Source organism: Leuciscus leuciscus (genome assembly GCF_965113295.1).
Source record: "Leuciscus leuciscus genome assembly, chromosome: 4".
Lineage (NCBI taxonomy): Eukaryota > Metazoa > Chordata > Actinopteri > Cypriniformes > Leuciscidae > Leuciscus > Leuciscus leuciscus.
This window is the reverse complement of record NC_138728.1, coordinates 48,278,412-48,292,111: the sequence shown is the minus strand read 5'-3', so window position 1 is coordinate 48,292,111 and position 13,700 is coordinate 48,278,412. Positions and strand designations below refer to the sequence as shown.

At 39.5% G+C, this 13,700-nt stretch overlaps 1 protein-coding gene across 3 annotated transcripts in view; it reads right to left on the bottom strand.

Annotated features, from left to right (window-relative positions):
* Positions 1-13,700, bottom strand: part of LOC309496977 (NLR family CARD domain-containing protein 3-like) — a 78,522-nt gene that overhangs the window by 61,395 nt on the left and 3,427 nt on the right. Inside the window, exons 3-5 of one of the 3 annotated variants that reach the window (XM_082167181.1) lie at positions 13,585-13,647; positions 11,030-12,824; positions 10,592-10,765 (exon numbers count right to left, since the gene is read on the bottom strand). In XM_082167181.1, coding sequence (XP_082023307.1) covers positions 10,592-10,765; positions 11,030-12,824; positions 13,585-13,647 — 2,032 coding nt within the window. Of the gene's footprint in view, positions 1-10,591; positions 10,766-11,029; positions 12,825-13,490; positions 13,680-13,700 lie in introns of those variants that run through there. The other 2 variants (XM_082167183.1, XM_082167182.1) reach the window with 2 other exon arrangements.

Genomic DNA, 13,700 nt, shown 5'->3' with positions numbered 1-13,700 from the left:
CGTCATCCAATCTTTTATATCTTTAACACACTCTGTCAATTTGGAAAATGTAGCGTTTTCATCCGGCCGTGATGAAATATATATTTGAGTGTCATCAGCATAACAATGGAAACTAATTCCATGTTTCCTTATAATATTTCCAAGTGGCATCATATATATTGAAAATAACAGAGGGCCTAATACAGATCCCTGCGGCACTCCATAGTTTACTGGAGTTATGGTCGATTTTTCTCCATTTAAATAGACAAAATGGTAGCGGTCAGATAGGTATGATTTGAACCAGCTTAGTGCTTGTCCTTGAACACCAGTATAATTTTGTAGTCGATCTAAGAGTATTGTGTGATCTATAGTATCGAACGCAGCACTAAGATCAAGTAAAACTAGTATTGAAATACAGCCTTGGTCAGAAGCTAAAAGTAAATCATTTGTGATTTTAACGAGCGCAGTTTCAGTGCTATGATGCGGTCTGAATCCAGACTGAAACTTTTCATAGATATCATTTTGTTGCAAGAAAGAGCCCAGTTGAGCGGACACCACTTTTTCTAATATTTTAGACAATAATGGAAGATTTGAAATGGGTCTATAATTTGCTAGATTATTATGATCTAATTGTGGTTTCTTAATGAGAGGTTTTATAACTGCCAGTTTAAATGTTCTTGGAACATGACCTAAAGATAAAGACGAGTTAATAATATTGAGGAGAGGCTCTTCCACTACAGGTAACACTTCTTTCAGTAGTTTAGTTGGTATAGGATCTAATAAACATGTTGTTGTTTTAGATGAAGTGATAAGTTTATTTAACTCTTTTTGTTCTATAGTTGTAAAGCACTGTAATTGTTCTTGCGGGGTGATAATTGAAGCTGAATTATAAGGCGCGATTGAAGATTGAACGTTTACAATTGTGGTTCTGATGCTTTCTATTTTCTCAGTGAAGAAGTTCATGAAATCATTACTACTGAACTGTAACGGGATATTTTGTTCGGGTGACGTCTGTTTATTTGTTAGTCTAGCCACGGTGTTAAATAAAAACCTTGGATTGTTTTGGTTGTTTTCTATTAGTTTGCGGAGGTGCTCAGCCCTGGCCGCTTTTAGGGCCTTTTTATAACGTGACATACTGTCTTTCCACGCGATTTTAAAGACCTCTAAATTAGTTTGTTTCCATTTACGCTCTAAAATACGGGTTTCTCTCTTTAAAACATGCGTAGTATTGTTATACCATGGTGCTTTATTTTTCTCTCTGACCTTTTTTAATTTAATAGGTGCAACCACATCCAATGTTCTAGAGAGAATGGTGCTCATAGTGCTAGTTAGTTCTTCTAGTTCATCTGTTTGTTTGGGTTCAGGCAGCAGCTGAGACAGATTAGATAAGCAATTTGAGAAATTATCTATGGTGGATGGGAGGATTGTTCTGCCTGGTTGATAACGCAACGCCGTTATTATACAGCAGTACGTAATATGCAAGTTACCATGTAGTGATCAGTGACTTCATCACTTTGTGGAATGATATCTATATCGGTTGGATCGGTTCCATGTGATATAATTAAATCGAGTGTATGATTAAGACGATGTGTTGGTCCGGTGACGTTTTGCTTGACCCCAAATGAATTTAATAAATCTGTAAACACAGCTCCTAACGCATCATTTGGATTATCTACGTGCATGTTAAAATCTCCAACAATTAATTCTTTATCGACATTGACTAATAGGTCTGAGAGAAAATCTGCAAACTCTTTTAGGAAATCAACGTAAGGCCCTGGCGGTCTATATACGGTAGCCAAGGCTAGAGATAATAGGGATGTTTTTCTAACATCTAAGAGCGTAACATTTAGTACAAGTACTTCAAATGAAATAAACGTATAACCCGTTTTCTGAGTAACATTTAGAATATCTCTATAAATGGTTGCAACACCGCCGCCACGACCAATCAGACGGGGGCTCATGCTTATAACAGTATCCAGGAGGAGTAGACTCATTAATACCGAAATAATCATTTGGTTTAAGCCAGGTTTCAGTAAGGCAAAGTACATAGAAGCTATTATCTGTGACTATTTCATTTACAATAACTGCCTTAGGTGTGAGTGATCTAATGTTTAGAAGACCTAGCTTTAGAAATAGTTTTTGTTTACTAATAGCAACATTTTCTGTTTTAATAACAATTCGATTTTTCCTAGATCCTGCAGTAGATTTATTATTTGATCTCACTAAACGAGGAATAGACACGGTTTCTATGCAATGTTCTACACTAGTATTTATATCAGTTAAATTGGTGCAGCAGAGACTATGATTTGGACTTTTGGTTACTAGTCAAAGGGTATTTAACATTTTGGAGATGTTATCCGACAGAAGATCCGCTCCGAATCTGCTTGGGTGTAAGCCATCAGCACGGAAAAGCCTAGGACGCTCCCAAAACAGATTCCAATTATTTACAAAGAGCAGTTTCTGCTCATTGCACCATGACATTAACCATTCATTTAGCGCAAATAATCTGCTGAACTTTTCATGCCCTAATCGGTACGTGGGAAGCGGTCCTGACACAATGATCGTTGTTTCAGGCGATGTGCTGCGTACCGTATCGATCAGATTCCTGAAGTCTTTCTTCAGAATCTCCGTCTGGCGCAGCCTGATGTCGTTCACTCCCGCGTGCAGGACCACAGTTCCGACGCGCTCGTCACCGTTCAGGATCTCGGGAACGCGAGCAGCGATTTCAGAAACACGAGCACCAGGAAAGCAGTGACTGTGCACCTTACTTTTACCTAACGTAGCGTGTACGTGCCGAACGATGGAATCGCCGATGATCACAGCATCGCGTTCTGTTTCGCGTAGAGGGGAGAAGCGGTTTTGTGTGGATAACTCGAAAACCGGGAGGGTCGGAGAAAGTCTTGGTCTAAACCTGACTCGCGTCTTCCGCTGCGGAACCACCCAGGCTTCGTGGTGGCGTGTTGGAGCCGGAGTAAACGAGACCATGGCTGATCGCGACCGATGCTGAGGAACGCACGGAGTAGACGCGGTCGGAGTCAGCGGGTTAGTAACGTTAAACACTGATTTGTGTGCATTGGCGCGTGATGTTTCAAGAGCCAAACACCGGTCTCTAAGCTCGGCCTGTCTCAATAAAAGGTCGTGGATCTGTTTCTCAACAGCTTCCAGCTCAGACTGCAGTGTGTGCAGCTCAAATGTGTCCTCACCTGCACCAAAAGGTAGACTACTTACATCTGATATATTCGCCATTTTAACAGATGGACAGTGAGTTAGCAACGAAGCTACCAGTGATGCTATCAATATTAATACTAATTTATGACTGAAGTCTTGGATATAAAGGTTTTTTTTTTTTTTTTTTTTTTTTTTTTTTGGTAGGGGTGTAGAGTAGACGCACGATAGGCGAAATTATTTATTTTTTTTGTAAGTGAGTGTGGAGAAGACGCGTTCAGCCGTGATCCACGGACGTAACCTTTAAGAGTATGCAGCGTTGGATCACTAATAGGCTTGAGACGCGTCTGCTCAACAGTCCACGTTGTAACTATGAGGTTTTTTAGGTTTTTTAGTGGTAGGGGTGTAGAGTAGACGCACGATAGGCGAAAAAAAATGTTTGTTTGTAAGTGAGTGTGGAGAAGACGAGTTCAGCCGTGATCCACGGACGTGACCTTTAAGAGTATGCAGCGTTGGATCACTAATAGGCTTGAGACGCGTCTGCTCAACAGTCCGTGTTGTAACTATGAGGTTTGAGCAGTAGTGCTTCTCACTAGAGTGAGAAGTGAGTGAGTAGTGCTTCTACTAGAGTGCAGTCTCTGCAAAGAAGATAGGTACAGGCAAAGTGTCTATACACCTACGCGTCTTCAAGACGCATCCAGGAACGATGTGGCGTTTGATGTGAATGTGCGAATGGTGCTGTTAGCTCATGAGTTAGGCTTGGGATATGCAGCTCTAAAAATTATCAGCAAAGTGTTGGGGATTCCTGGTCTTCATGTTAAAACGTATCAGAGACACCAAAAGATATATTAAATATATATTAAATATATAAAATATATAGGTGTCACATATATACTATACTTTACACACTATATATAAAAAACAATTACATTACACAACACATTTCAATTTTTGTATAATTACTATCTGTACAAATATGTAATTGTGGGATCCTAAAGTGGTTGTGAGTCCCTCAGGCAGACACATATCTAGCTCTCAGTGGAGCTGCTGTCCCTTCTCCTATGAGAATTTCCAGTTAACTTTGGGAAGTTTTATTCTTTTGGCTATTTTTCTAAGGTGTAAATCTTTTAGTGAAGATACTTTTTCCCAGAATGGAAAAACTTATTTTTGCAGTGATTTTCCATCTCTTGTCTTACATCTAGCCTCTCTCTCTCTCTCTCTCTCTCTCTCTCTCTCTCTCTCTGTAACATTTGTGGCATTATAGATTATGGCCTCCATCTATTTGTGTTTTATAATATGGATGAACAGTTAGTAATAAGCTATAAATTTAATTTCAGTTGCTGAAATTGAGAGAGGCTTGGAGTCACTGCAGAGAACCAGGGATCAGATCAGGCAGGCATGCGCAGATATTGACCCTGATGTGGCTGAGATAGTAAGGGAGGATGAGAATGCCATGATAAATATCAGTGTGTCTTTTGATGGTACCTAGCAGAAGAGAGGCTTCACGTCCCACTACGGCATTGGTGTGTGCATCGACATCCTCACTGGGCTGGTAGTGGACTTTGAGGTGCTATCCTCCTACTGCCATGCTTGTACCCTGAGAGAGTGTGCTAGGCGAGGTGGTAAGATTACGCGAGAGGAATTTGAAAGTTGGAAGGAGAGTCATGTAGACTGTGCAAAAAATTTCTCGGGGTCAAGTAAGGCCATGGACCAGGAGACAGCCAAGAGGATGTGGGCCAGGTCTGTGTCTCAGCATCAGCTGCACTACACAGAGATGCTGTCAGATGGGGACAGTGCAGCATTCAAGGAGGTGGTTGCGCTCAACCCATACCCTGGACATGAAATTGTTAAGCTTGAGTGCATAAATCACGCTCACAAGCGTATGGGCACAGCACTTAGGAAACTGAGTGCTGAGCGTAAGTTAGGGGGCAAAGGTCAGGGTAAGCTCACTGCCAAGAAATGTAAATCCTTGCAGAATTATTACAGGGGGGCTATTCTAAATAATCAAGGGTCACTGGATCAAATGAAGGCAGAAATATGGGCAGGTCTGCTCCACTCCATGTCTAGTGATGAAAGTCCTACACACACTAGGTGTAATCCATCCTGGTGTTGGTACAGGAGAGCAGACGATAATGGAAAAAAGCCAGAGAGCCATAGTCTTCACACAGGAAACTTTTTATCACGGGAGGTGGGTCAGAAGCTCATCCCTGTCTATCACCGGATGTCCAGTGACAGCCTGCTCAAGCGCATGCAGCATGGAGGCACTCAAAATGCCAACGAATGCCTCAACTCGGTCATATGGGCCCGATGTCCAAAAACAGTCTTTGTGGGGAAAAGCAGTGTTGAGGCTGCAGCCAGTATGGCTATTTCTATATTTAATGAGGGTGCCTCTGCCATGCTGGCTGTGATGGAGAAACTGTGGCTTCAGAGCACAGTCGTAACTGTCAATGCAATGAAGGATGACGACATGGTTAGGATTTCAAAAGCCAATAGTGTCCATTCTGCTAGTGCAAAACGGAGCCGTAAAAGTGTAAGCACAGCCAAAAAAGTGAAAAGACACCAGCAGGAGATGGAGGAGGGCCCTACATATGGTGCTGGCATGGATGTGTAGACTAAAATGTTAGGCGAATTGTCAGGTGTAAAGGTTGTGTTCTGTCAGTTTGAAGTTTGTGATGTAATGGTCTTCAGTTGGAGGCCATGTTGATGTGTTAATCCAAACAAGTTCATTTAGCCTACTATTTGTATTTATAAGTGATTCTTTCTTATACGACAGGTTTAAAGTTTGTCATCATACCTTGACAGTTTCGACTGCTGACTCTGCAGTCATCTTCAGAAGCGTCACGTGATGTTGCTGTGACGTCTACTGTGGGTGTGATATATTTCGTTTTTGTCACATCTGTGTGATGGACTGTTGATGTGTTGTTTTGATGTGTTGTTTTGATGATCAGTGATGGATGAAGCAATAATGAGTTTTGGATGTTATACAGTGTGATACATGGATTTTACTTGGACCTAAAGCATATTTTGTCTGTAATTCATGGCTTTCAATAGGAATTAGTGGAATTTTGCCATAAAAATCTTTAAAGGCCGTTTCTCAAAATGAGTTTTTTCTTACACTCCTAGTGACGATTTTTCACTTCTGTAGCACCTACATACACCAAACTTTACAGTCGTATTCCTAACTATATTGTGAAGGTTTGTCCAGAGGGATTTGTTGATATATCATTCTTGGCCCGATTTATATGACATTTTATGCCTAAAAATAGGGCAGAAATAAATGTTTTAAGGCTATTGGCAGTATTTTCTGATTTACAGGGTAACAAAAGGAGATATTCATTATCCCCTCTGGTAATGTCTTTTCATTGAATATATCAACAAAATGCAAAAATAATTTTGAACCTTGTTTTTTTCAATGGTCAGATTTGTCACTTCAAAATATATGCAAATTAGCGCATATTTAATTAAATATAGCCTGATTATCAAATTTAAACATAAATATAGCCTGATTATCAAATTTAAACATAAAATTACAGAGAACTTGCAATACATTTTTTTTTTCTCCTATTCATGTGAGTAATCAACTGGTAAAGTTTCATGGTGATATCTCTAAGTTATAAATTCTACTCTATTCACCTGTAGTGTCTCGCCTTAAATGTTCTAAATGTGACATCATCTTGCTGTGTTTGATTACATTGTTTAAACCTTTGACATTCCAACTGGTAAAATTAACACATGAACCACCTGACTGAGCATTGAGTAAGCTAGTGGACATTAGTTACAACAACAAAAAGATATAGTGTGAATAGTGTGACTTTCTTCTGTCTTGACATATCTGAGATTCTGAAATTAATTTAAAGGATAAAGAAAACGCAAAAAAAAAAAAAAAAGGAAAAGAAACATGTACTACATTAGTACCAACATTACTCATTATCACACAACACAAACTTTCTCTCCACTGAACTCCATAACAAATTGAACAGTATTAAGAAATAGAGAACAAACCACAGTTCACAAACCGCATATGAAATTTTAAATAATAAAAAGTCAAAGTTTCATGGTCTGTAAATGTTCATAATGCAAAAAAGTCAATGGAGTCTGATACAACGTAGATCTTTAATGACATGACACGGCCCAAACTCACTTGCAGGAGTTCATGTGGAGTAGCATTTACTGAAGTGTACTCAAACTCAGTTCCTTAAGGGCCACCGCCCTGCAGAGTTTACCTCCACCTGAATTAAACACATCTGATCCAGCTAATCAAAGTCATCAGGATTACTAAAAACGTCCAGGCAAGTGTTTTGGAGCTGGTTGGATTTAAACTCTGCAGGACAGTGACCCTCCAGGAGCTCAGGTTGAGACCACTGATTTACTGTGAACTGAGACGCTCTGACACACTGAAAACACAGGATCATGAGTTGCTTGTGTGTAAATGAATACAGTGCCATGCTTCACTCTGAAACACAGAGCATGTCAGTGTTAGGTTTGTTGACTAGTTTTGGCCAATAGAGGCCCTCATTGTGTTTCATTTCAGTTTCCCACCATCGTATCATGTGTTATTGTTCTCACCTGTGCCTCGTTTCCTGTGAGTGTATTTAAGTAGCTCTGTTCCTCTGTTTTTTGCTTAGTGTTTGATATGTTGATACCAACCTCTCCAGTCTTTGGAAAATGCCTCTTGTGATTTTATTTGGATTTATTTGCTCTATGTGATTTTCTGACATTTGATTTTGTTGTCCTTATATTTTCTCTTTGACATTTTAAGATTTTTTTTAATTGACCTTTTTGGGAAACACTCAGCCTCTTGGCTTTTTGTATTGACCCCTTGGAACAACTGGAGTTACAGTTTTGGAATAACTTTATCATTAGCCTTCTACATTCAGCCCTCACAGCCTAACTCTAACCTTGGTCCTCACAGTCAGAATTAGGTATGTTAACCGATGACCGTTTAACCGATGGTTGACCGTATCAACGTAAACCGGAAAAAAAAAAAGCTATTATAGACAGTGGACTAAACGCTACTACAGTTGGCCAGCTCATTCCAAGATATTTTTGTGTGAAGTGAACAAATCCCTCACACTCAATTTTTCATAACTCGCCTGTTTGTACTTAATAAACCAATAAAAACATTTGGCGCGAGGTCACAGCGTTTGGGTTTGCGTGCTCACAAGGTTTGCGAAAAGTAAATGCTACAGGGTAAAACACTCGAGGTTAGAGCCAGGGCAGACGACAGGATGAAGCGTGCAAAGAAAAGTAGTGTGTGGGACCATTTCACCAAAAAGAATGACACAGATGTAAGTTGCAACTTGTGTGATCCAGTGCTTAAATACAGTAGTAGCACAGATTTGTCTAAAAAGATCTATTATCTAAATATCGATAAAAAACTATTGTGAAATGACGGCGTTTCCATTAACCGATGTTATGCGACTAAAACGTCCTTTTTTCTTTTGCGATAAGTCGTTTAAAAAAATCACGGCAAAGGACGTTGGTAAGTTTATATATATATATATATCACAGCCACCGCATTAGACATTATTATTATTATTATTATTATTATTATTATTATTATTAATGGAAGGAGATGTGGCGTGTTATCCAAGCATTAATGGCAGGGAAAGACACTTATACTACGAACGACACATATAAGGAGTTTCTGGGTGTTTCGCCCTCATTTCTGCTCTGAGAAGGCTAATTATTGTTTATTTTATGAATTTAATAAAGAACTCTGTTTCGTATTCTGTCCAAACGATCCATGTAGGCTACTTTTGTGTCCATTCGTTTTTCCTTTTTTAACCCGTAATTGAAAAACGAAAAATGAACTGTTGTTGTCTTTTTAAAACACAAAGTTGAACACCAAAATTTGAATTTGAACTGGCTACACCAACTGTTGCGCAAAAAAGTAAATATCAACAAATTTTCAGATTTTTGTTTATGACTTTTTGCCCCTTTATTAAACATTTAAAATATTCACAAATTAATATGGAAAACATGTCAATTTTACTGATTTTCTAAGGCCAAATTAGAACCTGGAATTGATATTTTTCCCGCAGTGCTGAATGAGAAGAGCCATTCATATTATTAATAAACTATTGTTTTCTAAGTGTCGGCTAAAATCACATCTCCATCTTCGCTGTTAAGCAGATGCGCTTAGAGAGAAATGCACCTTTCATATGGATTACATAATCAGAAGGTATTAGCTTTCGATTCGAATTGGTTCTTTTTAAAGTGGACATTACAAGCTTTAGCCTACATAGGCTTTGTTTCATTTCTCGCGCTCCAGTTTACGGAGATCATGAAAGTGCGTCTGATTGTTTTATTTTATTTTACCAGAGCACAACGTTTTCTTGTTATTGTGAGTTTACACAAATAAAAGTAGTTGAGAATAGTGTATTTTCTGTATGACCAGAAATTATAGAGTATTTTAAGTTGTTTCCACTGTTGATAGTAAAATGCAAGTGTTCGCGCCTGCGCCTCCGTGCCATGTGAAATATTCCTTTTTCGAATTGCCTGAAAAACCACCTCATGCAAGCGTAAAAACTTTATTGCGATAAACGGGAGTTTATGCGAAATTGACGTGTTTCCATTGTGCGTATTTTCAATTCGCAATTTCAATTTGCGCAATTTGAAGGGTAATGGAAACACGGCTTATGATGTATCACCTGAAAACGCGACACCCGCAAGCCTCTTCGGGTGAGAAAGGTAGCCAAAGCCAACCTACCGTGTCATCTATGTAAGCTGGTAGGAAATGTGACAAACAGCGTGTGTGAGCGGGAGGCAGAGCAGATTTGCTAAATTGCAGGCGCGGCTCGAAATGGCTGTTATTTCAAATAGCGCATATTTTAAACTAATCGGTTAACCGGTTTTAACCGGCTAATGAGGCTCGGTGGTCGGTCAAGAAAATGTTTAGTTTTCGCCATCCCTAGTCAGAATGTATATGTATATGTATATGAATACATCACAACCTTCACAATTTGACATTCATACTAAGCCATATTCTGTTCTCTCAACAATGCATTGTTGGTATTAATAATAAAATAAAATAAATCCCAGCCAACTGATAAGTAACACTGTTTCAGTTAATCGCCATTTGGTGTGTAGTGTTAATTTTGAACCCTGGCTGAAATGCCAACTGTGTCCTGTGCACAGCCACTAGATGGCGCTGCTAGCTTGTTCAGTGCTGTCAGAAGCAAATCATGCATGAAATAGAAGCATTTTACAGTTTTAGTAACTGTTGCAAATTCAATCTTCTTAAAGTCCATTCCCTTCCCCTCACCCCATACAATATTTCTCTTAAACTTATGCAGTCCATGTGGGTCATACGTCTGTATAAATATGGAAAAATATCACAGTCCGGCAAATGTTTTGTCTTGGGGTGCTAAGCGGCCGCTTACCTTGCTTCCTGGTTAAGTCAGCCACTGATTATAGCATAGTTAATTATTTTAAAACCATTCACCTCAGAATCTCCAGCTGACAGTTTGGACTCTTCAGTCCATCAGAAAGAAGCTTGACTCCAGAATCCTGCAGGTCATTGTTACTCAGGTCCAGCTCTCTCAGAAAGGAGTTTGAGGATTGTAGAGATGATGATAAACTCTCACAGGACCGAGCTGTGAGATTACAGCTGTGTAGCCTATGTAGAGAACAAAACAAAGAGCAGTAGTAATGCTTATTAGCGTTTATAATCTGGAGTTTGAAAAAACCTTTAACTGTAGTGAATTAAGCCAAGCTAAAACAATTATCTCTTCATAAAACATCAAACCAGCATTTATTTTCACACACATTACTTTTATTGTTTTTTTTCTGAACTGTCTAGGCCAGCAAGTCACCCATTTAAAATGAAGGCAATTACAAAAGACTAACAGTGTTTATAAATGAATGTAAAAGAGACTCTTACAGTGCTCTTCTGGTGTTTTTGATCACTGGCAGAAATCTCATCAGTGCTTCATCAGATCTTCTGTATTTCTGCAGTTCAAACATCTCTTGAGTCTCTTCTGACATCAGGAGCACAAACACCAGACCAGACCATTGAGCAGAGGAGAGATTCTGTGCTGAAAGTTTTCCTGAGCTCAAATTCTCCTGGATTTCCTCCACAAAGTCATCTTTCAGTTCACTGAGACAGTGGAAGAGATTGATGGTCCTCTCTACTGATTCCTCCTCCTCTATTTTCTTTTTGATATAGCCAGCAGTGTTTTTCATGCTCTCTGTTCTGAGTTCCAGTCCTGGCAGTAGTCCCTTCAGGTCACTCTGATTGGACTCCAGTGAGAGACCCAGGAGGAACCGAAGGAAAAGATCCAGGTGTCCGTTCTCACTCTGTAAAGCTTTCTCGACTGCAGCCTTATGAAGCTTAAACAGTGGCTTTTGAAACAGTTTCCATGTCAGTTTTTCTGTCCAGGATTGAAGAAATAGGTCAGCTTTCTCATCTTTGTCCATCATAAACACATAAAGAGCAGCAAGGAATTCCTGTACGCTGAGATGTACGAAGCTGTAAACGTTTCTTGCTGAAATCTTTTCCTCCTGAAACATTTGAGTGCATAACCCAGAGTACAACGACCCTTTTCTGACATCTAGTCCACATTCCTCAAGATCTTCTTTGTAGAAAATCAGGTTTCCTTTCTCCAGCTGTTGAAAGGCCAGTTTCCCAAGCTTCAGAATAATCTGATCAAAAGACACTGCATTGGAATTAGGTTCGGGCTCAGCACAGTATTTTTCTTCCATCTGTTTCTTCTGAGAAATTAAGAAATGTGTGTACATCCCTGTGAGAGTTGTGGGAGTTTTGTCATTGCTCTCTCGAGCCAGTAGAGGCTGAAGAACAATAAGAGAGATCCAGCAGAAGATGGGGATGTGGCACATGATGTACAGACTCCTGGATTTCTTGATGTGACTGATGAGGTTTCCAGCAACCTCAGGACTGCTGTTATTGATGAAGTATTGCTCTTTCTGCTCATCGTTAAATCCTCGCACCTCTGTCACTTGATCAATGTAGTTTCGGGGTATCAGACTGGCTGCTGCTGGTCTGGATGTGATCCAGATGAGAGCAGAGGGAACCAGGTGTCTCTTGATGAGGCTTGTTATTATCTTACTCACTGTTGTTTTTTTGTGAACATCTGTAAATCTGCCACCCTCTTTAAAGCTCAAAGGGAAGCGACATTCATCCAGCCCATCAAAAATGAACAAGACTTTACTATCACCTTTAGGAAGAGAAGGCAGTTCTTTAGGATCACTAAAGAAGTGTTCGTGAAGCAGTCCCATGAGACTGCAGTTCTCTGTAATAAGGTTTAGCTCACGGAACGGTAGAGGAAAAATGAAGGTTATTTCCTGATTTTCTTTTCCTTCAACCCAGTCAAGGATGAATTTATTGACAGAGACAGTTTTTCCCACTCCTGCGATCCCCATCGTCTGTACTTTTTTGTTTCGTTTAAACATGTCATTACACTTGATTGGCTTCTCCTTGGCAGTCTGTCGGTTGTGATTTGATTCAATCTGTCTCACCTCATGCTCGTTCACTCTTCCTCCAGTCTCATTCTCCACCACATATAAATCAGTGTAGATGTCGTTCAGGTATTCCCTATGACCCGTCTCTGAATTACCAACCAATATCCGCTTGTAGTCCTGTTTTAAATTGTCCTTCAGTCTGCGGCTGGTCTCTGTGTAATCATGAAGAGTAGCTTCTCTATCGTCTGCAGTTGAGCCTTTAAGAAAGAGGGGAAAATACAGCAAAAAGTAAGTGTTTGTGTTTTTCATAAATTCCTGCTTCTACTATATTCAAATGAATCACACTCCTTCTGCAATAGTGTTTACATGCACATCTTACACTGATTATGCTGAAGTTGACAACATAGAAATGCCTTGATTAAAACTTGAATGCAATTGGAATTGGATTTATCAAATTGTCACTATTGGACTCAGACCAACTTAAAGGAATAGTTCTCACCCTCAAATTGTTTCAAACCTGTATGAACGTATTTTTTTTTCCTACTATGGAAGTCAATGGGGCCCATCAACTGTTTGGTTTCCGACATTCTTCAAAATATCTTCCTTTTTGTTCAGCAGAAGAAAGAAATTCATACAGGTTTGAAACCACTTGAGGGTGAGTAAATGACAGAATTATCCTTTTTAAGTAAACTGTTCCTTTAAGGCCATGCTGACCAAAATTATTACAAGATTTTTGATCAAACCATTGACATCTAGCACACCAAACAAGACATGAGACTGTATTAGAGTTAGTTTGGGGTTATTGCAATGACCCTGCGTATGTAGAAGTTGCTTGTAGAAGTTTTAATTCAGGGTTTAAGACTCCTGTAAACCATTTAACCATTCGTAAAAAATGACTAGACAGTCTGTTCTAATAAATGTACTTGTATAAGATCTGCTGCTGTTCTTCTTGGCCCTGTAATTGTTGCTTGCTGTTATATTTTCTCTTGTTTCCATGTACAGACAGGGATTATTTACCCCTGATCTCTTCTGAATGAGCTCCAACAGTGGCAGACGTCTTCATATTGCCTTCAGCCTGACCTGTGTGTGTGAGAGAGAGAGAGGATCACTCACTGGGAAACATAAGTCACACA